Source organism: Vicia villosa, linkage group LG5, assembly GCF_029867415.1.
Source record: "Vicia villosa cultivar HV-30 ecotype Madison, WI linkage group LG5, Vvil1.0, whole genome shotgun sequence".
In the NCBI taxonomy this organism is placed as follows: Eukaryota; Viridiplantae; Streptophyta; class Magnoliopsida; order Fabales; family Fabaceae; genus Vicia; species Vicia villosa.
Window position 1 is genome coordinate 125006937 of NC_081184.1, and position 27272 is coordinate 125034208.

At 33.4% G+C, this 27272-nt stretch overlaps 1 protein-coding gene and 1 non-coding gene across 2 annotated transcripts; both read right to left on the minus strand.

The window, feature by feature from the left end:
- Positions 1–6005: 6005 nt before the first annotated feature.
- On the minus strand, positions 6006–16365 carry LOC131602357 (uncharacterized). The gene is made up of 19 exons (XM_058874444.1): positions 15964–16365; positions 15814–15888; positions 15528–15678; positions 13962–14030; positions 13688–13860; positions 13132–13269; positions 12655–12780; positions 11927–12025; positions 11586–11706; positions 11433–11496; positions 10936–10990; positions 10735–10859; positions 8455–8528; positions 8122–8171; positions 7900–7986; positions 7618–7668; positions 7458–7541; positions 6731–6781; positions 6006–6287 (listed from the first exon to the last, which is right to left on the minus strand). Exons 1-19 carry the CDS (start codon positions 16270–16272, stop codon positions 6204–6206), a joined length of 1986 nt encoding a protein of 661 aa, XP_058730427.1. The 5' UTR covers positions 16273–16365; the 3' UTR covers positions 6006–6203.
- Positions 16366–16420: 55 nt separating this feature from the next.
- On the minus strand, positions 16421–16493 carry TRNAR-CCU (transfer RNA arginine (anticodon CCU)). Its single transcript has one exon. It is a non-coding gene; the product is annotated as a tRNA-Arg (tRNA).
- Positions 16494–27272: the final 10779 nt, after the last annotated feature.

Genomic DNA, 27272 nt, shown 5'->3' on the forward strand with positions numbered 1-27272 from the left:
AATAAACATAATAGGAAATTATATCATATGGATCATTTTATTGCCTCATGGTATAGTTCATTGCGTTAGCTTTCCAACGCTTTGAACGGCGCCTAAAACGGAGTTACGAATCAAAAGTTACATCATTTCAAAGTTTAGAAAAAGTTCTGCAAAACAGGGTTCGCGGCGCCAACAAAGTTCGCGGCGCGAACTGAGTGAATCAAATATTCCTAAGTTTCTGCCAAGCAGTTCGCGGCTCAAACAATAGTTCGTGGCGCGAACTGGCAATTTCAGAAAATCCCAAATCTCAGAAAACAGCATACGAAACCCATCCCCAAACCCCTAAACTCAACCCAATCAAGTTGGAAAACACCAATCATCACGAACAACAATAGAATACATGTTATAAACACAAATATAACACATATTATGGATCTTCTAACATCATAACATCATCAAACATTAATTAAATCACATTTCAAATCATAAATTCATGCATTTGTTCATAAACCCTAACTTTTCTAAATTCATGAAATTGAAGAATAGAAAGCATACACAACATTATCAATTCCACATTCATCAACATTGCAACACAATCATGGATTTCAATTATGAACCTAATCTCTACCATACCCATCATCATGCCAACCCTTAGAGAGTAAGAACCCCACCCTTACCTTAGCAAAAGCTTCACTTCCTTCAATGGAGCTCTTCCTCTTCATGCCATAGCTTTCCATCTTCCTTCCCCTCTTTCTCTTCTTTCTCTTCTTCTTTCTCTTCTTTCTCTTCTTCTTCCACAAAATGAGTTATGAGGTTTAATCTCTAAAACCCTAACTCTTACTATCTTCCTTTTCTTAAGTGGACTTAGCCCACAATCCAATATCTTGTGTCATATTTGTTTCACTTAGGCCCAATTCATAATCTCTCTTTAATTACTCAATTAAGCCAAATAACACACATAAATAATTAACCACACAACATAACCGAATATTATTTCCAATAATATTCCACAACTACAATTGCTCCTTAACTTAATTAATACCAACTCGTAATTGTACTTCTCTGACTAATTAATCTGACCATAAACTTAACTGCTCAAATCAACATATTAATCCAATACGCCTTTAGAATAATACCGATAAATTCCAACCTCGACTAATTCCAACGAATAAATCCTCGATCAATTTAATTAAATAATTAATTAAATTTGGGGCGTTACAAATTTCGCTGGAGGTGACCCCCATAGGGAGGTGGGTAAAGAAAAAATCAATATAAATCCTTAATTCAATAAATAACATGGTTGTGTATCTAGATATCACTTAGACTTTGTTTGTTTGAGAATTTAAAAGAGAAGAGAAATGAAGACTTTAAAAAAAAAAAATTAAAATTAAAATTTTCTCTACAATTTCTTTTAAAAAAAATTTTGAAATTTATTTAATCCTCTCCTCCAAACTTTCAAACAAAACCAAAACCTTAAATGACACAACCTCACCTCTAATTTATTATTATATTTTTTATTGAAGTGATATGTGAGGGATATTAAACAATTTGAGGAAGTAATTTAACATTTCAAATATTTGGTAGAGGCTTCTAAAACTGGTTTTTACACAATTTTCTTATTTAACTTACTTTTATGTGAAAATATTCAAATATAAATTATTTTTCTTTGAATTATTTGGAGGGGATATAATTTCATGTTTAAAATTGTAACAATAGATAGTATCTAACTTTAACAAATTAACAATTTCATTTTACAAATTGTAACAAGACTATAAAAAAAAAATCTTTTTCTGAATTCAATTTTCAGAGAGCAATCCAATTAACTGAAGATGAGGCCGTTAACATAGATTGTACATCTTTTACCACAAAGTTTTTTTGTATCAAATTTTACCATAAAGTTTGATTGGATCATTTAATTTTTGCATACCAAATATGAGTATTAGAGGACAGAATGGGCAAGCATTTCGTGTACCTGTTATCAAATTAATAGTATCTTGCTTTTCTTGTTTGGATGTTTCAGTCCAAAAAAACACATTTATTGAGTTAACCACTACCTTGCTGAGAGAGTTATGTCGAGGAACCTGGATCTGTTTTGCAGTCCACGTCATTGAAAGCAATCACTTGCCATTTTTGTCCTCTATAGTGTTCAACGCTAGATACTGTCCACATAGGACAAGATCAAAGTCACCTATTACTCTTTAGTAGTCCATAACAAACTAAAGTAACTACCCTAACAAACACTTCATCAACTAACAAAGCCTTAATAGTACTAATTAACACCCCGTCCCTCTAATTGGAATAGAGGTCAATTTGGAGACAATTTATTAATTTTTATTTTTAATATTTGCTTTTTCGAGTAATGATGGATGACCTTAGGTAAAAGCAAAAATTAGTAATTGGTTGTAATGGTGGATCCATTAAGAAGTTTAATGAAAATAGTCTTGATTTCTATTAAAGATTAAGAGTGATTATTAAAAGGAAATTTCTTTACCCACCTCCTAACCTTTTTGGTCACCTCAGGCGAATTTACCAAAATACCCTTTTTTTTCGGAAGTTCATTTCTGAAAACGTACTTTTATTGAAAAAAAAGGTGTTTTCAGAGATGCATTTCCGAAAACACCCTTTTTTTTAGTTTTCGGAGATGCATTTCCGAAAATATGGGAGGGGGTGTCTTCGGAGATGCATTTCCGAAAACACCCGTTTTTTGAGTTTTCGGAGATGCATTTCCGAAAATATGGGAGGGGTGTCTTCGGAGATGCATATCCGAAATATTCCAAGACCAAATTGGTCTTGGAATGTTTCGGATATACACTCGCGAAAGAATTGAATAATTATTAAAAAATTAAAATCAAGGTGAATCAATACAATTAATAGGTATAAAATCAAGGTGAATCAATAAAATAAAAGTGAATCAATAAAATCAAGGTGAATCAAAATTTCCTAAACAATTTTAAAATAAAAAATTATTTTACTATCTTATATAAATCAAAACATTAAGTAAATTTTGAATTATACTAACTTATATAGAATTAAATATAAAATTTCTTTATGACAAAATCTTTTTTTTAATTTTTTTAAACTAAATAAAAAATTATAACTCATTTTTAATTATGAATCAGAATAAAAATATATAAATATATAATAATAATTATTAATTTTATAAGTGAAATATATAAGTATATAATATATAAATATATAATAATTATTATAAATTAAAATACTATTTTTTTAATTTTTATAATTACTATATAAATATATAAATATATTTATAATTAATATATAATAATTATTATATAAATATATAATAATTATTATACTTATTATATAAATATATAAATTAAAACACTTATTTTTTTAATTTTTTTTAAATATATAATAATTAATATAAATATATAAATAAAAAATTATAACTCATTTTGTAAGTAAAATTACTTTAATTTTTTTAATTAAATTTTTTTTAAAATTTAAAATATGAATCAAAATAGAAATATATAATAATTATTATTCATAACTCATAAATTATATCAAAATATATAATTATTATCATTCATTACCTATAAATTATATCAAATTTATGATATGTGAATTAATTAATATCTTAAAATTAATTTTTGGGATTTTTATTTTTTTTGTTTTTTCGGAGATGCATCTCCGAATTAATCAAAATCCCAATTTTTGGGATTTTTTCGGAGATGCACTTCCGAAGTCTGGAAAAATTTTAAAAAAAATATTTAGGAAAAGAAAAAATCTTATTAAAATAACATACATGATCAATAGCTCCGGTATCTCAATTCCAATTATAAAAATATAAGTTAATGAGTTTAGATAATGAACATTTTTCTAAGTGTTTTGAGGTGAATTTTGAAGTATTGCAAGGAGTGTCATTGGTAGTTTATGAAGTGGAATCAAGATCATTGACTATTCTAGCATTGAATAAGTGATTGAGATTGGTTTTCTTGAAATAGGGTGGAAGATCATGCCTCTTGAAACAAACACAAATAATGTGGTGTTTCCTCGATCACATCATGTAGAGTTACCTCTACCATTTTTTTCTCATGCCATGGCCTCGAGTTGATGCTTTGTTAGAATTGGAAAAATAATCTACAATTTTATTCTCATCAATAGGAATGGAATTTCGGTGTTCTTGTTGAATGAACATTGAAAACACACTGTTGATGTGTGTCAGAGAGATAGAGAGAGGGGCATCAGCATTATTTAGGAATGAACATGAGCAGATTAATCATTTAGGCCTTTGAGAAGATAAATAACAGTCATATTCACGATAATCTTTGATCTTAAGGAATAAATCACAAGAACATTTTGACATAACATATACAAATAGGTATAGTGAAAATTATCCACTTCCTGACACAATTTTTTCAAAGTAGTGTAAAAATAAGTGATAGATTAATCACCTTGACGAATAACATGAATTTCTTTTTAAAGATCAACATGAATTTCTTTTTAAAGATCATCGATGTAGAAGATGGTGCCTTAGTACTAGTATCATTTTCATTATTGTCAAATGTCTTGTAGACTATTTGTGTATCTATGTGTATGTTGGAGGTAACTCGAGGGGGTCAACGAGGGAGCACTTTATTTTGGACACACTTTTTGTGAGAGACACACCATATCTCCACCTAAAACCTTAAAGGTGATAGGTGTGTGGGTTCTCTCACTTATAAAGTGTTCATTCTTTCCTTTTTTAACCAATGTGTGACTTCTTCCTCACACTTGATTCTCAACAGTGTACACATGTATGACCATCAGTTAGTTTTGATGATGACAACTATAAAGTAACAACTTTGAAGAGAACAACTCCATAAGTCAAGCGGCTTGTGAATGTTGAGAATTCTCTATGACAGAGAGAGTTTAATTCAATTGTTAATTAAAGCTTCTGATGATGGCACCTGATCAGGAATATATCTCAAGCCTCATCAGACAAAAGATTCATGTTCCAATTGAAGTGTTAAGTTAGTGTTGTATCAAGCAAGAGAACTTGGAGATCTGAAGTTGTAAAAGTGTGAAGCTCGCCTAATCATGTGCTTACTGTCTTAGAGTAATCAGTTAAAATGTAAAACGTCAAGAGTAAGTCTTTAGTTTGTTTAAAAATTTGGTCTATTGGTTCTTTAGTTTAGCTAGTGTAAAAACTTTATTTGTCTATTGTTGAAGGTTTATAGGAAAGTTTCATAAAAAAATCTCAAGTGTGTTTAGCAGAACTGTCAAGATGAAACTCTTGAGGATAGGAATAGGTCAAATGATTAAGTTGAATCTATATAAATCTCTGGTACATTCGTTCTTTTCTCTCTTTTATTTCTATTATCCGTGATGTGTAATATATCTCTCTTCATATAAATCTTTTTTCTGTATTCTTTTCTCTCTTTTATTTCTATTATCTGTGATGTGTAGTATATCTCTCTTCATATAAATCTTTTTTCTGTATTTCCGTCTTATCTGTATATGATTATCAATTGTTTTAAAGAACAAATTTTTTGTAAATTGATTTTGATTTTAAATCAACACCATTCACTCCATCCAGATGATTTCTATTTTGGGCCAAAAATTGCTTCCTCTATTAGTGATCCAAAAATAAACTTGAAGTTTAAAAATAATAAAAATGAACATTAAAAAATGCATAATTTCAAGCATGATTCAAAACTAGAGTATTTATTTGTGTCCGCGTGCAGTAAAATCAGCATTGTTGTCATTGTAAAATTGATTTCTTTCTCATAATAACAAATCAAAATGTGCATTTGATTTAATACCACTTTTCAGACCACATGGAGGCTCTTGTTTTATGACGCCAAACATGAATAAACATTGAATAAGAGCAATATATATCCATCCATCCACTTCTTTAGACCAAATGGAGGCTCTAACCTTTCATATGACATCAGTTGTAAATAAAATTACCTTTATGACCAGTTCATGTTTAAATATTAATATTCTAAAACACGCATTAAAAGTATTGATATATTATTACACAACAATGATACCTGCAATAGGTAATTATCATTTCTTCGAAATACAAAATTGAGTTGCTTTATTTATCACTATCAAAGAATATGCTCTTTCTGCGGTGCTGTATTACAGTTTTTGAATTTAAGTTAGAACCTGAAAATGAAAACTTTTGCTCGTACTATTATACTATATGGTGAATAAATTAATGTTACAAAATTTAATAGAAGAAAAGCTCCTCCTGTTCCTTTGCCTTCTTGTCCTCCTCATTCCTTTGGCCTTTTACTCATGGTTTTACGCTTGTTAACATCAAGGTATTTCTTTCGTAACCGGATGGTCTTTGGAGTAACCTTCATTCAAATAAAAAAAGTCACAATCGAATAATATGTCTTCGAACGAAAACAAAGTGATAATTTATTATGAGTAAAAAACGCAGTGATATTTGTAAATTGTAACCAGTAAACTCTCGATTTGTCTGTCAAATTAGGGAGTCATCACATTAGCCTTCTAAACATTTCCAACACAAAATCATTCCCTTCCAAATCAAATTGTGTGGGGGGATTAGAGGACTAAATCATTGGCCGACTATTAGATGAAAAAAATTGTCAGAGGATACACATGACAACATGATATTTGAAGAACCAATTCAGGATTTAGTCATAAGTCATAACCCTTTAGAGGGTACTAGGCATGGAGTGGAGGTGGGTTGGGGAAGAAGCACCCTTACATATTTTCATCGCAAAAATCAGATAAAACTTTTTACAGCATTTTTAAATTCTAGATTGGAACATACCTCGATAAGCTCATCTGAAGCTACATATCCTATAGCTTCTTCAAGCGTCATCTGCAACCAGAAATCATTAGGTGTAAGCTAGCATATCAAACTTAAGAGCCGTCATCATATTAGGCTTTTCTGCTAACTACTTTCCGGTCACATACAAATTATTTCATACAGCCACAAAATGATGCCAGGTCTAGTACATAAAATTTGCTAGAAATGCAGTGTCACAAAAAACATATTGATAATTTTCTATTTCACCGGTTAATATCATTGAAATTCATCCATGCTTCATAGGGTTTCCTATTTGAAAACCATGTGGCTCAAAAAAATAATATCTTTTATGCTACATATCTTTATTTAAATAATTATACAAACAGGAACTTCAAAAACTTTCACTATTTGATCCGCGATTTAAGAAGCATTTGTGTTATATACAAGGTAGATGCAATATCATAAAATACTGTACATACAGGTGACACTGAGCCTGTGAATTTTCCTTTCTTTAGACAGATGTTATCCACTCACCCTAGTTTTGTTTTAAGTTTAAAAAAACTGATTTTTTTTAAATATCAGGGCACATAAACTCCTAACTATGTCTTATAAAATGATGAACCCGGCAACTCATTGCTGGACATCTTGGTGTTTAAATGCACTTAAACCATGAATTAAGTAGGTATCAGAATTCTCAACTAAAATAAGCAAGAATTAAGGGAATAATTGTTGGCATATAAAGACATACGAGGCGAGGTGGAGTCAGCTTCACATTCTCATCCTTGGAAGCAGAGCGTATATTTGTAAGTTGTTTAGCCCTCACTGGATTAACCTGCAATTTATATCAGTCTTTGTCAGTGAGTCTCCAACATTGACGTAACACTGGCAGTTAGGCTAAGAATTCTTACATCAAGATCTGTATCCCGTGAGTGTTCTCCAACAATCATACCATCATATGTCTGTAAACAGAAGAACAAGCATTACAGGCAGTATGTCCGAGAAACTTATATGTGCAATACAAGCAAAAGCTAGATGAAACAGTATAAAGTAATTTAAATTAAGCACAAACTCTTGTGTCTCACTATTACTCCATGTTCAAAGTATTTGAGCATAATTTGAACAATGATCCAGAAGGAAGGTATATGATACAACATTTAACACATAAAATAGCAAAAGGGATTGGCCACTACCTCCATTCCAGGAGATACAAAAAGAGTCCCACGAGCTTCTAAGCTCATTAATGCATGAGATGTGATTGAACCCAAACCCACTGACACCTGTTCAGTTAGAGTAACATCATTCAGTACGCAGGAGTTTAAAAACTTGACCAAAAACAAGCTCAAAGCAGCTTTATGATTTATAACAAATATATCATGTGAGTAGTAACTCGGTGTGATTAATAACAAACATACCAGTACTCCTTTCCTCACATTGCCAAGAGGGCCTCGAAATTTTTCATATGCTGCAAGGTTACAATAATACACATTGTAAAATATATGAATGTAGGATGTAGGTATAAAAACAACTCTGATAATAGCTTCATTATAAGTGCTCAAAAATAGTATGAGAAGTTATTCAAAATTCAAATAAGCATGCATCATGATCCACAAACATAAATTATGAGCATAAACTAAATCATGGGGGCAGCTAAACAGCATGATTTGGAAAACATATAATAATCATACTGAAAAACATCTTTGCATGCTAGATGGAAGAAGAGAAAGTTTTTAGTAGAAGGTGCATACTGAGGAAAGCACGGTGCATGAACCCAGTTCCACGTGTCTCACTGCTGAACACACTCCTGTAACCAACCAGGCCCCTGAACAAACAGTAATAAAGAAGTTACTAGATTTGTTGCAGATCTGATTTCACTCTAACTGTAACGTATGTTAGAAAATATTAATGTTATACTCCCTTCGTCCCAAAATAAGTCTTTTTACCTAAAATATTTGTCCCAAAACAAGTGTCAGCTTTATTTTCAGTGCAACATCAAATTCAATTTTAACAACTTTACCCGTAATTAATATTGTCCACTACTTTCTAGCTATTAAATAAAACTATGCATTTATGACAAAGAATAATAACCAACAGTAATTACGGACAATTTTGTAAAAGTGTCACATTTGTTCCTTCAATCATTATGTTTCTTATCTCAGTATTTAGAGTATCTCTTGAGATTGGTTTTTATATTTCTTTATTATTATCATAATTTCTTTCCATATTTAACTAGGATAATTAGGATCTGGAGTCATGTATTAATATAATAAAGGCTGGTGTTCGGCATTTTTTTAATCAAAGTTTTCATTCTTGCATTTCTTTCTTTATCTAAAACTCTATACCATTTTGTCTGGAAAAACCAGACTTATAAGAAATGTGGCAAAAAGGGAGACTTAATGAACATGCTGTGCCGCTATGCTCAGATATAAGTGTTTTGTCCAAAAGGAAAAGTTCTTATGTGTCTCACTAGGATGTTAATCAAAATTTTGTACTACATTGTGAAACTTTGTTAACATATCAGCTTTGAATTTGATTGGTTTATTTAATATAATTCATATTGCTAATCTAATACATAATGTAACTTTATAAGTTTTTGTTCGAAAATGGAAAATGTTATTATAAATTTAATTTCCCATGCACCTTACGGTTCCAAGATCTAGTACCTTCAATATAATATTGGGAGTCTGCTATAATAGTTGTATTTGTAATCCTTTTAAGAACATTGCTGTCTTGTCACTCTTTGGCAATCAGGTTTTTGTTGTTGCCCGGCATGTGAGGTTCATACTCCACCTGCTTGCCGTCTGTTCACTGTGCTCAAGTTTTGTTTGCCAATCCTACCTGTTCAGACCACTTTTAGCTTTGTGCGTCTCTCATTTGAGTTTAATTCAACACTGATTGCAGCTCACGCGGCACCTCCTTGTGATCTCCCTCGATAGATCCTTGTTTCTCCAATACAACCTAGATAGAATGTTTCTCTGAAGACAATGGTTTTGTCTAAATTACAGTTTGCCACTGGTTGTCTCAATTGTGGTTTGGCATTCAGTTTGTCTCGGTTGCAGTTTTTCTTTGGTTTTATCTCAGTTGCGCTGTTGCACCAGTTGCAGTTTTGCAATGGTAGACACAGTTGCAATTTAATACTGATTTTTCTCAAGTGCGGTTTGCCACCATTTTATTTGTTCCATGGAGTCTTTTTGTCCCGGCCACAATACGGTCTGAACTATGTTCTCTACCTATTTTCAATATCAAATTATATTATTATTGTTTTCGAAGGGTGCATTTGTAACAAGCTTAAGCTTAAGTCTTAACTCGAGTGAGTGTTACAAAATATGGCAATATCTTCTAATATTCTTGTTATCATCTGAGTATCTTAGATAATCTCAATGTATTAGTTTCTTATCAGTATTTTAGAATATCTCCTTAATATTAGTCCACATTTCTTGTGATTATCATGATTTGTTACACTATTCAATTAGGATTTTTAAGCCTTGTGTTAGTATAAATATAAGAGTTGGTATTTGGTCTTTTTTGTATCAAAGAGCATAATCATCATCAATCATATTATGAACCATTCTTAGAATTCAAAATATTCATTCTTTCACTTCTCCCATTGTCTCCTCATCGATATAAATTATCCAATTAGCTCTACGAGACCAAACAGTAAACAAGAAATCTCAACTGAGTTAGTAAGATGTGCTATCTGCAACCAATCATGAAGCCGAAAGCAATTTTTTAGTGAGAAAAACTAGAAAATTCATATTAATTAACGGACAACCAACTAGTGATTGAAGAGATGCTTAAATTTATCCCGCTTTCCTAATAAACGTCTCAGAGCAAGATTACTCAAGATAGCCTGTGGGTTGACAAAAAAGGTTATCGCTTCCACGAAAAAGGGCAAAGAGGTATGTATACATATGGGGTTCCATAAAAAAGATATACATCTAAATTTTGTTATCTGTGATGTGTACAGTACATGAGGTTACATATCAAAGAGATAAAGTCAAGATGAAAAAAGAGACAACAAAACCAACCTTGATGGACAAGTCAAGGACAATCTAGTTCGCCCAATAGCTCCGGCGACAGGACCCATGTCGGTAACCTCAGCTCGTCTGTGAGACAAAGCCTCCATTACAAAGCCAACGTGCTCATCATTTACCTGGGATAGATCCATTGTGATGTTAAAAGTTAAACTCATGTACAAGCATACTATGAACACCAAATTGAATTATTACCTCAATTGTAACTTCTTCTATTGGCTCAAGTTTCTGACCTTTTTCGGTTTTATACCTAATAAATTCATAGCAAAATGACATTAAAATGAAGTAACATAACATAAAACTAGGTATCAAACCAGTCTTGAGACTCCAACTTAACATAAAACTAGGTCCCTGAAATGGTATTAGATTGCTATAACCAAATGTTTACAAGATCAATTCTTGCAGTCAGTTATTTAAAAGTTAATTTAAGTATATAGAAAATGAATTTGGGCATTAATCATCCTCCCCTATATATCTTAAGCTTTATAGGAGACCTGGTCTTTGAAAAATTCAATAGTCTCCGTCAAAATCTAAACAATAACACGCAAGATATACACAGGAAACTTAAGTATTTGCTCAGTATTATTAAATAGAATGACAAACTCAAAAACAACGCTATGCAAGCAAAACCACATCAAGTCAAAACCAATAATCACACTAAAATTTTAGAGCTTCAGTCCTCAGGAACTCACATGACTTTAGGTGGAGAGACGGATAGCTCAAATCCCTCACGCCTCATATTCTCAATTAAAATACCTGTTAACATAAATGCGTTGAGCAGCAGCCTAAGCACAATAAATCATAGAATTTTAACATGTATGCAATTTCAGTAAACAAGAACAGACCCAGCTGCAGTTCTCCTCTTCCTTGAACTTCAAACGTTTCTGACAAGCCTGGAAGCACATTTATGGCAAGGTTGGTTTCAGCTTCAGCCGTTAGTCGATCACCAATTCTTCCCCCAGTCAACTAAAAAAAATCCAGCATTAGCCTATTTACTTGATAGAAACAATAACTACAACTTAATAACATATGAGTTTATTTAAGGAAAAACTATATAATACAGCTTCAATGAAGACCATATGGTTATGTCTGAGTTTGGATTTGGATTTGGGAAATCTCTGACGAAACTTGTTACACAGACAACTAAAGCAACAAATAAAGTAAAGGTAACACAAACACAACTTACATGAGTACCATCACGACCAGCTAATGGGGAGTCGTTTACACCAAAGGTCATAGAAATTGTAGGTGGATCCAATTCAACTGTGGGTAATGCAGACATAATCTAAGGCATAAAAACACGAAGTTACTCCATGATAGTAAAATTCTCAAAATACAGGACATTAGTTACACATAAATTGATTGTTAAACATAAATAAAATAAACAATGTTTCAACCAGCAACAAATGGATATTAGGGTGATACTAGACTATTTGGTTTAATTATTTTATCCTGGTTTGGATTATCTTATTCTGATTTCTAATTTAGAAGTTAGAATAGGAATAGATAATTAGGGTGATTGGCTTATTAGTAGAGTAAACATTTGAGATACTTCCATTATTTTAAGATGTTGAACTTTCCGTCAATCAGATAATCATATGAGCATTACGCCTTAGTGAAGTACTCTAGGTTTATCTCGACTTCTGAGTACCAAGCTAAGAGGAATACTCTTAGATTGCCCTACGATAACTTTGGTATTCAAGAGACTAATTTGGCACTCTTGTTTGAACATTGAAGTTATCTGCAATATTAACTATCATCCAATACTCAAGAGCCTAATTTAAGCATGTCTATCTCTTGGTTTAAAACTTGTACAAAAATGAAAAAGATAATCTTGAAAGTCACATCATATGACACATGCCTTTTTCATTAAACTATAAAAAAGGAAGTATAAATATGAAAACTTGTAAATACCTCCACAGTAGTGACTGTATGACCAATAGATGGACTTGCCAAACCAGCAATTGAAATTATATCACCAGCTCCAGCACAATCAGTTACAACCATGGCTGTACCCTTCTTTTTCATCAGCTTCACCACCTTTTAAACGAAAACTCGTGAAATTAATGCTTCCAGTAGAAGTTCAAGATATATTTATCTCATAAATGCTATTTAAGAAACAATACTAAGGATTAAGGACTTCAACATTTCAGTTTTTACGTTAGCCATTACAGAATAATTTGTGTTAAGGAGCTATTTACTGTTTCCATAAATGACTTTTAAGCAAATGCTGTCTACACGGTGAACAGTAAAAATCTCCAGTGGATAGTTTAATAAATTAACACATTAACTGAAAACTGTTTAGCTCTTACCACTTTCCATCAAAATATCAGACCAAATTACCATTATATCCAACTATAAATGTAATTGAGGGCTCATAGATCTACAAACCTTTCCTTCTTCAACCTTTTCAGCACCAGAATCTTTGTTACGTAGTCCGTGAACCCTGTCACCAACACGAACAACCCCAGAATACACACGTCCGGTCAAAATCCGCCCAAGATAAAAGTCCTTCTCCATCATAGAAACCTGAAAATCACTATTAAGCATGGTTTTTCACTGGTTTGAAAGTATAAACCCAAGAACAGTATCGGGAAACACAATAAAGAGAATTTGCACAAGAACAAGTGAGACCAGTCTTTCCTAAAGCCATTCTGTTTTTGTAATCTCTTATAATTAGTTGTGACTTGTTATTGTGATCATTTGAATAAGGGAAGCAGATTTTGAAGTAATGAAGCATGAACATTCAGTTTGCATTCAAAATTCAATAATAAATAGGATCGAGCTATCTGAAAATCCTTCTATATAAACTGCATTTGATAAAAAGAGAAAAAGTGCATTGGCAACAAAAGAAAAGAAACACTGAATCAAAAAGACAACTTCCACGAAAGGAAGCTTATCAGATAAAAGCGACACTAATAAATTCATCAATATTTTAAATACTAACCAGCATTTGGAAAGGTGCGTCAATGTTTGCATTTGGTGGAGGAACATGTGTTACGATGGCATCAAGCAACTGTGACATATTTTTGGCCTCGGCAGGAGGATCCTTGGTATAGGTGGTGGATGCCCATCCTTCTTTAGCAGAAGCATAAAGAACTGGGAAGTCAAGTTGCTCCTCTATAGATACAAATGTTTAATAAAACATTAAATTTCAGAAAACAGAGTTGGAATTACAAAACAATCAAGCATAATCCTCGTATTTTTTTTTTTTTGTGTACCTGTAGCACCCAGGTTCGCAAATAGATCAAACACCAGACTCTCAACCTCGTCGCATATCTCCTCAGTAACTACATGAAATAAAAATCACGAGATTTAGGGATTGAAGACAAGAACTATTTCATTCCATGTTTGATTTTTTTTTTAAAATATGGAACACTACAAATCTAGAAATCAGGTACAAGGCAAAACTCAAAAAATTTATTATTCAACAAGTTATGGGACAGCTTTAACAGTGCAGTCCAAAAACATTTTTTTACTCAACAGTCATTCTCTCTCCCTCTCACTTCCCTCTCCTCTTTCTATACTTATTTGTAGAAAAATATAATAACATTAAAAATAATCATATACACACAAAACACATATATCTTAGGAATCCCACTTGCAGGCTGTGAATTGAATCCTAAGATATCTCAAAGGCACTATCTCTTGGGGATTGCACTTGGCTCCTACTTCTGTCTCTCCCATCTCTCTTCAAGCCTATTGTGATGATAACTGGGGGGTCTAACCCTAATGATAGAGGGTCTACTTCAGGCGCTTGTGTGTTCCTAAGGAAGAATCTCCTCTCTTGGTGGGCTAAGAAGCAGCCAGTGATATTTCGTTCCAGCACTGAAGCAGAGTACAGAAGTTTGGCTCCTAGTACTGTCTCTCCCATCTCTCTTCAAGCCCACTGTGATGCTAACTGGGGGGTCTGACCCTAATGATAGAGGGTCTACTACAGGAGCTTGTGTGTTCCTTGGGAAGAATCTCCTCTCTTGGTGGGCTAAGAAGCAGCCAGTGATATTTCATTCCAGCACTGAAGCAGAGTACATGAGTTTGGCTCTTGCAACCTCTGGGCTTCTTTGGTTTCAATCTCTACTATAAGAATTGAGCATCAACTACTACTCCCCCAACCAACTACTGTGACAATATGAACACTATTGCTTTGGCTCACAACCCTATTCTACTTTCAAGCACATGGATCCTAGCCTTTTCTTTATCAGGGATAAGGTCCTCAACAAGCAACTAAGAGTTGTGCATATTTATGGTCAACATCAGTGTGTCATGAATAAGGCCCTATTTCCAGTCACGTTTGAGGGGTTTAGGTCCAAGCAACTATGTGGAAATTTTCCTCATCCTCCTTGATTAAGCTTGTAGGAGAATATTAAAAGAAACAACCTTAGAAAGTTCTAGAATAGTCTGGACAGTCACACCACTGTAACTACTGTACACTTGTTGCACAGTATTCCTACTAGGTGTAATGTGACTAATCCCTTGAACTTAGGAAACTAACTAACTGAAGTTAATTAGATTCTTGTAATCTATAAATAGATCAAACCTCTTGTAATTCAGTTAACTGTCATAATATACAAACGGAAGAGAAATTCAGCAGAGAATTTTATGCATTTCTAACAAAAATCCAGAAAGAGGATACATGGAGAATAAAAAGGAAACTGGAAAGATTGAAAAAAGAAGTTGGTGCAGTTTCTTGGTCTGTTTTTAATTTTTTTACTTGCATGTCATCAACATAAATTATATTCTTCATAAAATGGTATTGAGATATTGTGGCAGAAAAACAGGGAACCAACCTGCAGGCCGGTCTACTTTGTTTAAAAGAAGAATAGGCCGCAACCCATACTTTAAGGCTTTCGCAAGAACAAACTTAGTTTGAGCAAGTGGACCTTCCCCGGCATCAACAACCAAAACTGCTCCCTCAACCATACCAACTACCCGTTCAACCTAGTAATAAAAGAAACACACAAATAATAAGAGCTTAGAAGTACACCACAAGTAGTATGCAGTTCTCACTAACTCGCATCGAAAACAAAAATTGAACATCAAATAGCAAAAGAGTGAGTTCAATCTTAAATTCACCTCGCCTCCAAAATCAGCATGTCCAGGAGTATCCACCATGTTGAGCTCATTTTCTTTCCACGCAATAGAAGTAACCTAAAAATAAAAACTCAACCATTCAAGTTACTGCAGATCACAAAGAAGCATGGGATTGAAAAAGGAGAAACAAACCTTGGAAGAGATAGTGATACCGCGCTCGCGTTCAAGCGTGATGGAATCCATGGCGCGCTCGTGCGGGATATCAGCGCCGCACTGGCGGAGCAGACGGTCCATGAGAGTTGTCTTACCGTGGTCGACATGAGCTATGACGGCGACGTTGCGAAGGCGGCCGGGGTCGAGGGATCCGGTGGGATCGGAAGAGGAGGAGGCGGCGGCGGGAGCGGCGGAGAAAGAGCGGGAGAAGTAACGAGAGGGATATGAAGTGGAAAATGATTTTCGGGTGGAAGACAAGAGAGAACGAAGAAGAAGAGGACCCGCCATTAGGGTCTTGGGTTGGAGTACCTGTTATGCGAGGGTTTTAGCGGTTTACCACTACCATGAACAAAGTAGTAGCACTAATTTTTTATTCTCACAGTACCATTTTCGAAGATGTGAATTTTTGCAAAAAAAAATAAATAAGAAAATGAATCGCGCCAGGAAGGGGTCGAACCTTCGACTTTCTGCTTAGGAAACAGACGCTCTATCCACTGAGCTACAGGCGCTTTGTTATTAGTTTCCAGTGCAAATCATAATAGTTGTTAATATCTAAAAGAGATGGCTTATGTGTTTAAATGTTGGTGATCTTAGGGGAACAAAATAACCCCATGGTTAAAAGATATTCATTGTGTAGTTTGGCTAAATTTATTTTAGCATCAATTTTCATTTTAATGTAAAACTTAGGATGCAAAAGTAGAGTAGAATATTTCAAATTTTTAAATTATTTCTATTAAATAATAAACAATTTTTTTTTAATTAATTTGATAATATAAATTGCGGTACAGTAAAATAAAATTATCCTTGTAAACTTAGTTATCTTAAATAGAGTAGTATAAAGGTTATAAAATTTTGTTGTCTTCCTATAAATTTTATATAAGAGTATAATTTAGTGTTATTATCTATTCATATGTAAGTAATACTTCATCTGTCTCATAATAAATGATTCATTTTGAATAAAATTATGTCCTAAAGTAAATGATCTATTTCAATTTTTAATAAATTTTTTTCAATTCTAGTCTCTAATTAATATAAAATTCACTATTTCCAATACATGATAAAGGTACTATAGTAAAAACAATATTCTCTCTTACTTTTATACATTTTTCTTAATATATGTGAAATAGTGTACTGAGTCACTAATTGTCGGACGGAGAGAGTATAGTAACATAATTGTACTTTGTCTAATTTGTCTTTCCCTATTATAATATTTTACAATACTTGACAAATGAACAAAATTATTATAATCCAATCTTATCAAGTTTTCCATTTTAAAGGTGGAAAAAAATGTTTAGAGAGAGAATCTCTCCCCTCTCTCTAAACTTAGGGTTCCCCAATGTTCCCCTCTTTTGATGGGTATCACCTCCCCTATTGTAGGGGATCCTCCTCCCTCATTGGAGCTATTTACCACCATTATGGTGGTCATCTCCTCTTCGATGGAGGTTTCTCCCCATTGTAAGTTTCTCCTTCTCTCTTTTCATTTCTTTGAAATCCTCACTCATGTCAGATCCATACATGTTTCGTCCTCCAACCTCCATCAAGCTCCTCCTCCTCTCCACCATCAACCATCAATCGTTTGCAACTCAAAGTCACCTCTACCAATTGATGGTCCAGGGTGGTATCAACATGGAAAATAACCCCCATCAGAGTCGTCACCACCGGAATATAAGGAAGCTCTGGTTTTTTATGTGTGTGTTCATGTAATAGTTTATTTTATTGTACTTGTTTTGTTGTGAGTTTTATTTTTTCTTGTTTGGTTTGTTTTGTTGGGTGTGTTGTTATTAGGCTTAGTTTGTTTTAAGTTTGTGCTCAAGATATTTGATGAAATGCCTCAAAGAAGCTTAGATGAAGAAAATGTGTTTTTGAGTAAGAATCTTACTTGGGATCTGGAAAATCAAACTCCTCTTTTCAGTCAACAATTGTTTCATTCACAAGTTGTGAGATTAATTAATATTGTGAACCTGGATAATCAATTTGAGCGTGATAAAGCTAGTGTTAAAGCTAAAGATATGATCTGTAATTGGATGGATTTAAAGATTGGAGTTCCAAAACTCACTTGTCTCTTGAGGAAGAACTTTGCTTGGTTGATTGGATTAAAGTTTTGGTTTGGTACTTTCCTTTTGGTTCTATCCTCTCAAAGCTTTTTAATGTCCATAGCTTGTTTGTCTTAATTATTAGTGATGTTGTCAATTTGTGGATGGAAAATGCCCTAACACATTTTCTTTCTCTATGTTTGTACTCTCTCTCTTTTTCATCTAATAAATGAGATTGTTTTCTATCAAAAAAAAAACTTCTCCGTTTTAGATTTATCTCATTTCAAAATTTCTCCACTCTTGACACTCTTTCCAGTCGGATTCCACTTTTCCGCACGCTTTCATCCCCATTTTCATTTCTTCCTAATTACACCATTTATTCTTTCTATCCCTTCATCGCATAATTTGTTGGTTCATTTGTGAATTGATGGTTACAACCCTTTTCCCCATTTGTGTGAGATCTTTGACATTTTTTTGTTTCAATTGATGGTACTTTCTTCTTGTTTCCACTTCTTCCATTATTCACACTTCCTAATATAGGTTTTCAGAATTCCATTATACCTTCACACTTTACCAGCTACATGTTTTCTTCTTTGTACATCTTGATCGAAATATTTTGTGGTTCTATTGTGACTTGATGGTTACAATCCTTTTCTGCTATTGTCTAACATCTTCAAAATTCTATGGGTTTCGATTGATGGTGCTTGATTTGTTTTTGTCTCTTAGCAATCGTTTATGGTTTAGGACTTTATCATGGATTGATCTTTGTTGTTCATTTTTTTTGCTCGGTTTATGATTTCTTGATTTATCATTCATGGTGTTGTGTTTACATCCCTTTTCCCCAATTTCTTGACATATTTTACATTTTCTTTGTTTGATTAATGGTGCTTTGTTGTTGTTTATTTTTTCACATTTTTTGTGTTTTCATTATTTTATGCTTAGATTTAAAGAAATGAAACAATACTTCCATGCATATCAGATAACACAAGATTCAATCTCACAGCACAATCTAAAGAAATGAAACAATATGTCGTGCCAGTATCAATAATAGCAATCAAAGGTGTACTATTGATAAAGCATGTACCTCGGATTAGTCTATCATCAGTAGTAGTCTCGGAACTAGATAGAGCAAACACTTTCCCCTTCGCATGTTCCTTCTTCGGCTTGTCACACGTGGTACTAATGTTCCCTTACTCACCGCAGTTGTAGAAAGTCACAGTCGAACCAACTCTACAATCATTAGTCGTGTAACCTGGTTTGCCAGACTTGAAGCACTTCATTTTAGCACATATGCACTCAGAAGCACGATGACCTTCAACACCACACATATAGCACTTAATAAAAGTAAGAGCTCCTCCCTCACTCGACTTCTTGTCATGACCAGCTTTCTGTTTCCCTTTATCAGCATAATGCTTCCCTCAGAATTGACCTTTCCCCTTCTGATCACTTAAGGATTTGTAGCGAGCAACACTCTCCCTACTATCCTCATCATAAATCCTACTCTTATTAACCAACTCAGCAAAACGCGTAATCTGTTGATAACCAAATCGCCTTCTTGATATAATGTCTCAAACCATTAATAAACTTGAGACACTTAGATATCTCAACATTAACAGTGTTGTAATGAGGACAATACTTAATCAACTATTGGAAACTCCGCTACAGTTTCATTACCCTACTTCAGCTCAAGAAATTCCACCTCTTTCTTCCCACGCACATCTTCTGGAAAATAGTTATCCAGAAATTCATCACGGAAAAGATCCCAACTAACCTCTATTCCATCTTCATCAAACCTCTGAACAATGTTACCCCACCAATCCTAAGCTTCATTCTCAAGCATATGAGTACCAAATTGCACCTTTTGAGCATCTGTATAATTCATAACTTGAAAGATCTTCTCAATCGCCTTCAGCCATGCTTGTGCCTTATCAAGTTCATGTCCTCCTTCAAATATCGGAGAATTGTTCCTTCAAAATTTTCCCAAAGCACGGAACTCATCCTCCTCCCTGTTACCAGCATTCACATGCGGAGGCTGCCTAATAACACCAGCCAACCTCGACAATTCCTCGGCAATAGCATCGTCATTCCTTCCGACAACCATAGTCTAAACAGCCAACAAGCTAGACATCAGACAAACAATATCGATCGTGTCACAAAAACAAATCAAATACAAAAGGAAAATAAACATGTTAATAACCTTGGCCAACTGACCGATCATGCTCTAATACTACTAATGTAACACCCTCTAACCCCACGACAATTATATTTTATAATGAGAGTAAAAACATGCATATCAAGAAGGGCACCACGTGTATTTCATAATACGACAACAAAATAACATAAAATGCATTTGTCCATGTTAATAACACACATTTGAATATCATGTTTCGTATGCAGATAACAGCAAAATAATAAAATGATACCATTAATAATATCTTAACATAGTAATTCATGCTTACAAGCATTAGGCACTAAAGTCACATATCACAAAATCTCAACATATCCAAAACGTAAAGAAAATAATACAATATCTTTCAAACATAAACATGAAACGAATGTATCCACACTGTTACATAACCAGAGCATGAACTCTCTACCTAGGAATGCGATAAACAAATGAAGAACTCATAGATTAAATCCTCGTATGCAAGCGTCTCTACTCCTCGGTACCTAAGCGATATTGTATAAAATATCATTTCAACAAAAGGGTGAGAATTCATATCATTATGGAAATATATAATAATTGATAATATATATCAACATACAATAAAAGAATTTATCACACTTCCAACGTACATGTATTCAACACTTTATAAACACATATCATATATTTATACGTACAATATAACTCAATAGATTCAAGATACCAAGTAATCCAATCACAATTATCAACAAGTACTAATTTACACAATTAACACATAAACACAATTTATATTGACACATGTAACTCCAATGCGACTCAATGCAAATGCATGTGGTACCAAACTTTATCCTTAGTGGATTCCCCGCGTCCATCCTTTAGACAGATAACCACCAAAGTCCGTCCTCTAAGCTTTCAAACCAATCCTCTAGGTTTGGGACAAATCATTAGTTTCCACCAACTAACGAACATCACCTCTTTCATCAAATGAATGCATGTGCAATATCAACAATTATATGCAATTAAGACCATCCCTCAATCTCAATAATACAAGCATACATCACATAATTCAACACATTTGAGTTACCTCATCATTGCACAATTATACACATCACATGTCATTCATCACATATAGTGCATTCTCATAGCATTCATCACATAAACACATTATAATAACATGTATCAAATAGATCCAAATCATGTTACTCTAAACCATCATCAATTCACAACATTCTCTTACACAAAATCAAGTTTCATGTAATCATAAATATTTGCTTCAAAAACCATCCAAACCATTTCAAAAAATTCTGGAAAATTCACCACAATTCATGATAAATCACAAGTATACAATACCCAACTCAGTTTTCAAAAATATAAAGTTTTGGAAAGCAAGTCTCGCTAAGCCCGGTCCATCGCGCTAAGCGCCCTTGCGATTATGCAGAAAAATTCTGCTTCGGACAACATTCTATCTTCTACGAATTTCTCCACCAAAACCCACCCAAACAATTATAAATCATGGGTTAAATGTATTCTAACATATATCTAACATGTAACATCATATAACATCATCAAAACATGATTTCAAACATCAATTTCATGATTTCACATTTAAACTCTAACGTATCAAAATATATGAAATGAGAACAAATCCCTAATTTCATGTTACTACCCATCACATATCATTACATATACCCATAAATCAAAGAATACCAATCCTTACCTTAGATTCTTTCCTCCTAGGGTTGCCTCGTCTTCTCTTTTTCTATTTTATCTTCTTTCTCCTCTTTTCTTCACTTCTCTTGTTTTTTCTTCTATTTCCCTACTATCTTTCTATTCTTTATTTTAGTTAACCCTTACTAACTTAATTCACGCTAATGGGCTTACTAGCCTCACTATCACCTTTTCTCATCCTAACACACTATTAGGCCAAAATAACTATTTTATCATTTCCCCACTTATTAACCCTATATATATATATATATATATATATATATATATATATATATATATATATATATATATATATATATATATATATATATATATATATATATATATCACAAAACACATCATTTAATTAATTACCATATCACATAACAATTAATAAAACAAATAAATAATAAAATAACCAATAAAAATTGAGGTGTTACAGCTACCATTATGCTTTAACACCCAAATGCAATTGATTGACCACGTACATACACTTAATGAACACTCACATATCTGGTTCTGTCTCAGAAGGATTTGGTCTTATGAAAATAAATGTGTGTTTCTGTAATAATTAAAAACATTGGAGAGTATTTACTAATCAAATTCATAATGTGTATTTTAGCCTTAATATTAGAGGCTCCCCAAATATTCCAAAAATGCACGTTGACTTCTTTGAAACCCAACATAACTAGTCAAGTTGATGGAGGTGACAAAGCAAGTCCTCGACACGGGAGAATTTACATAACATGATCCCATTCAATGCGAGTTCCACAAACAACTTACTCTTCTTGAGTAGCACCCTCATCTATAAACGCATTTGTTATTTCCATCTGTCTAACTTGATGTCAATTTAAAATATATAATACTCTATCGGGTGATGGTCTCCAAACTCGAATTTACTATGGGAATAATATAGGTGTATTTAGCAGTGCTAGACACATCCTTTTGTGTTGGACATGAATAAAAGTTAGCCCAATTTTGTGCAAAGACACACTAATAGCATGACATGGTTCTAAAATGAGAGACTTGGCCTTGGTGCGTGGGTCCCCTCTATGTGTTGGCTGACGCGCGTCTGGGGTGAATCTACTCTTATCAAATCTTTGCTTTTTGGAAATCGCGCCAAGTTGATTAGGTCCAACAATTTTGCTGTCAGCGCTTGTTCCGTTTAAGGAAACATAAATCTCCTAGATTTTAGAACTCCTGAATCTCTAGGCACATTATTGGGTAAATAATTCCCTAGACCATAACTGACTCTTTTGTTACATTTTTTCCTCTGCACCACCAGCCAATCACCCTGAACTACATTTGTTTTTCCTGATTCTTTTGATACAATTTCAATGTTATCATCACCCATTTCATGATGCAGTTCTGTTAGTCTTATCTTTGTTTTTTGTTGGACCTCTTGGTTGCGCCATCGTAGGAACGACCGATTGTGTTGGATTATGTGGTGTTTTCTTACAACGGTGTGATGTCCATAACAACCACATTTGGAATAAATAATGTGAAGACCTTCATATTGTACGTTGTACCATTGGACATTAACATTGACCTTTCTGACAACCAACAAGGTCAGATCAATCTCCATACAAATTCTCGCAAACCTTCCCTTATTACATTCAGTGTGTTAGTATTTACCTTAGCAGGAACATCCATAACATATGCAGAACCAAAAATGACACTTTCATTGTAATACAATAAGTTAAGCCCTAGAAATCAAATCTAAACCAGAGTCTTTTCCACTTCTGCGAGAGGAGATGCAAAGTCTGGAGTCCATCGAGTCACTGCCAAATAATGGTCAAACAACACCCACAAGCCTTCTAACACATTTTTCTCCTCATATGTGAGCTGTAACACCCGTATAATTTTAATTTTTAATTTAATTTGAATATTAGATTAATAATTATTATTATTATGGATTTTATGAAAATAAGAGGAAAATGATGGTTTAATGGCATTTGGGCCATGTGTGAGATTAGTAAGAAGAGGGGGTGTGGTGCAGTGAAGCCCTTACTAATTTAATATTATTTTTCATAAAATAATCAGAATTGGGAGTTGGGAAAGAAAGAACGTGAAAGAACAGAATTGGGAACAAGGTACGTGAAGGAGAACTGTAGAGGGAGAGACCAAGAACCAAGACTTTTATCTGAGGTAAGGGGAGACTCTCCATTTAATCTCTTTTATCGTATTATAGGTGATAGTATGGATTAGGAGTATGGTTGGATCCATTGATTCTATATTCTGAAAATTGTGTCTGTGTTCATCATAAAAATTGAACTATTAATCCCTAATAACTAATAGATTTAGGGTATGATGAATAGAATTGGTAGGGAATCATATACTATGGTTATGGACGAATTCGTATGCTGTTTAGATGCAATTTTTCTGGTTTTAGACTCAAAATCGTGGACTGGTATGAGTAAAAACGAATGGGTTTTGGACTGTTACGAATTCTGCAGGTTCTGGGCATTTTCTGGTGTTTCGCGTATGAAACAGTGCCATACGCGTATGGGATGAGGTCAATACGCGTATGGGGGACACTCCCAATGGGCTATACGCGTATGATACGCAGTTGCCCTGTCCCAAACACCCTGTGCTGGTGATTTGCGTATGAGAAGCGTATGAGGATGCTCATACGCGTATGGAAATTTTGAAAGAGGAAAATTATTCTGGTGATACGCGTATGGCAAGGCTGATACGCGTATGAGGTTGCTTTTGGGCAAAACCTGGTCTGTTGAAATGCGTATGATACGCGTATGAGGCAAGGGGATACGCGTATGGACGCGTATGGACCCTATGATACGCGTATGGTTGCCTGCATGTGCAAATTTCTGTTTTGTGATTTTTCTGGAAAGTTCGACGATGAGTAACTTTCGATCTGTAGGCCTGTTTGTATGCTGTTTTAGACTGTGTAAACCTTGTGATGTGATTCTGTGGTTTACTGATGATTGATTGTATTGAATGATGTAATGTATATATGAACATGCTTAGTATTGATTGATGATGATGATGATGAAATGAGTATAGATGATGCTACTCATAGAATGGTAATGATGAAAGTATGTTATATATATATGTTGCATGCATTCATAAACATGGGCTGAATCCTATATGATGAGAGGATTCAGCGAGGGGCAGAATTCCCATTGTGTGGAATTGGTGCTGGCAGGGCCGTATCTGGATGATGATAGATCGGTCGGTGGAAGATTTCCACTGGTGATGATTGGTACCACATGCATAGTGTCAGTTTCATACATGTGCATGATTTGTTTATAACATAATGATATATGTTACATGTTGACTGTCTGTTTAGTTGTGGATGTGTGAATGATGATTTGTCTGAATATGAAACAATTGGGTGAATGATATAACTATGATATGTTATTATTTATGATGCAATAACATTGGTTAACTGTGATGAGACTCACCCTTACTTGTTGTCATTTTCAGATTGAGGATAGCGGCGTGACTTGGTGAGGATTAGCTCATAAGTCGGTTTTTAGTTATAGTGTCGGTGTCATGCTCTGGTAGATGTAACACTGGGAACACGTTTGTTTTGAGTTGATTATAACTCTAATTGGTTTTGTTGGTTGAGTCGGATACATTAATGATGGATGTTGACTCTATGTTTTGATTCCGCTGTGTAAAACATGATTTTAATTAATGAGTTATAATTTCCGTTGTTTCAGTGAATGCATGATATGTATCGACGTGTGTTTTCTTCATTTTATGAATTGTGATGCCTCTCTACATGTTTACTCTGATTAATAATCATTTAATTGCCGCGGGTTATTATAAGGGTGTTACATGAGCAGTTCACACTATACCATAAAGAAATCATTGTCAACGTCTATGATCTCAAAAACCTTCGGTAAGTTTCCACAACTTCTTCAACCTATCCTTCATCAAATGAAACCAACGTTCTTCCTAAGGAGTTTAATGACTAACACTTCCTTCCAAGGGCTGCAGAGTTATTTAAAAAGTTTCTCATCAATTGTGACCTTTAGTAGCAACCAGTTTTTAAGTTCCTTTTTAATCAGGTCCACTTTCTCCTTTACAGTAGTGACTCCTTTGCCTTCAGTGAGAATATCCTGGAACGACGATCTATGAGACTTAGATGCACCTTGATCCATCCAATAGCTTAACCGACAACAGCAATGTGGAAGCGGCAAAAACAAATGACTCCGTAGAAAAATGCATCCACTATTCAAAAAGTTATTGCTATTAATGTAAACTAGTTGTTAAAAATTAACAATTTTTTAAAACAAAATTGTGTTGTTAATAGATAAATAAGTGATAAATTGAATATAATGAAAACTTCCCATGTATCTTTTATTGAAAGATTTAGTGAATAGAACTAAAATGATAAAAATAATAATTAAAATGATATATTTATTTTTTGAGATACTTATGTCAAATATAAAAAAAATATAGTTTTTTAAAAGTAGGAAAAAAGAAGAAATATATCTAATTTGTTGAGATATTTATGTGAGTGAATCTCTTCCAACTTAAAGTCTTGGTTCAAATCCGATGAGAACACAGAAACACAATAGTGTGATGTTTTTTTTTTTAAAGAAGAGTTTTATTACTTTATATGTAGTTATACTATTAATAAATTAATTGACACCTACTATATACTATTTTTGATTGATGATGATAAAAAAATATAATAATACATAATGTAAGAGTGAGTGTGCATGGGTGGAAGTAACGAAACAGTCTCAAGCTTCTTTTTTGGAAATGTGTTGTTACTGTTTAGTTGCTGTTTTGTTTTCCCTATTTTATCGGATTAAGTTAAACTAATACTCTGTGATTAGCTCTAAAGCAAAACATTGTTATTTATTTTTGGGCCTAAACCCTCTTTCTTAAAAGAAAAAAACAATGTTATTTTAATGTGATTCACTATTTAAATAATTACCACTCCAAGACACCCTACCTTAGCCATCTTTTCATGCTACTCCTACCCTCAACAATACTGCTTTTTATAGGTATGTCTTATTTATAAATTATATACTTATTCATTATTCATTTGATTCATTCCATTAACTATTTCACGAGGTTTGTTTCTTCCATTATTCTACTCTTATTTTCTCTACTTTTTGTGCTCCTGTTTTTAGAGAGCATTAACAAGTTTTGACTGATCTCTTTAATGGTGGAGATAGTAAAGGGATTTTATATTATAAAGGAATCATTAACTTAGTTATGATTTCTTTTGTTACAAAAAGAAATTTTAATTATCTAAGAACAATGAGATGATGACAAGCGTCTCCTCCAGCTTAACAAAGATTCTATCTCTATTCTAAACATGCATCAGTGTTAAATTTTTAGGGGAAGAAACTTTACTCTATATAATTCTACTCGATTCAAAAAATTAATCTCTGCATCTTATAATATTGAAGAGGAATATT

Bases quoted from the DNA above. Each gene is read 5' to 3' on its own strand.
- LOC131602357 (XM_058874444.1), bottom strand. From the start codon at position 16,272: ATGGCGGGTCCTCTTCTTCTTCGTTCTCTCTTGTCTTCCACCCGAAAA. The intron at 8,529-10,734 runs GTTGGTTTTGTT...CTGTTTGTTCAG, and splicing joins TCCTTGACTTGTCCATCAAG to GGGCCTGGTTGGTTACAGGA. The intron at 7,542-7,617 runs GTAAGAATTCTT...TATAAATTGCAG, and splicing joins CACGGGATACAGATCTTGAT to GTTAATCCAGTGAGGGCTAA.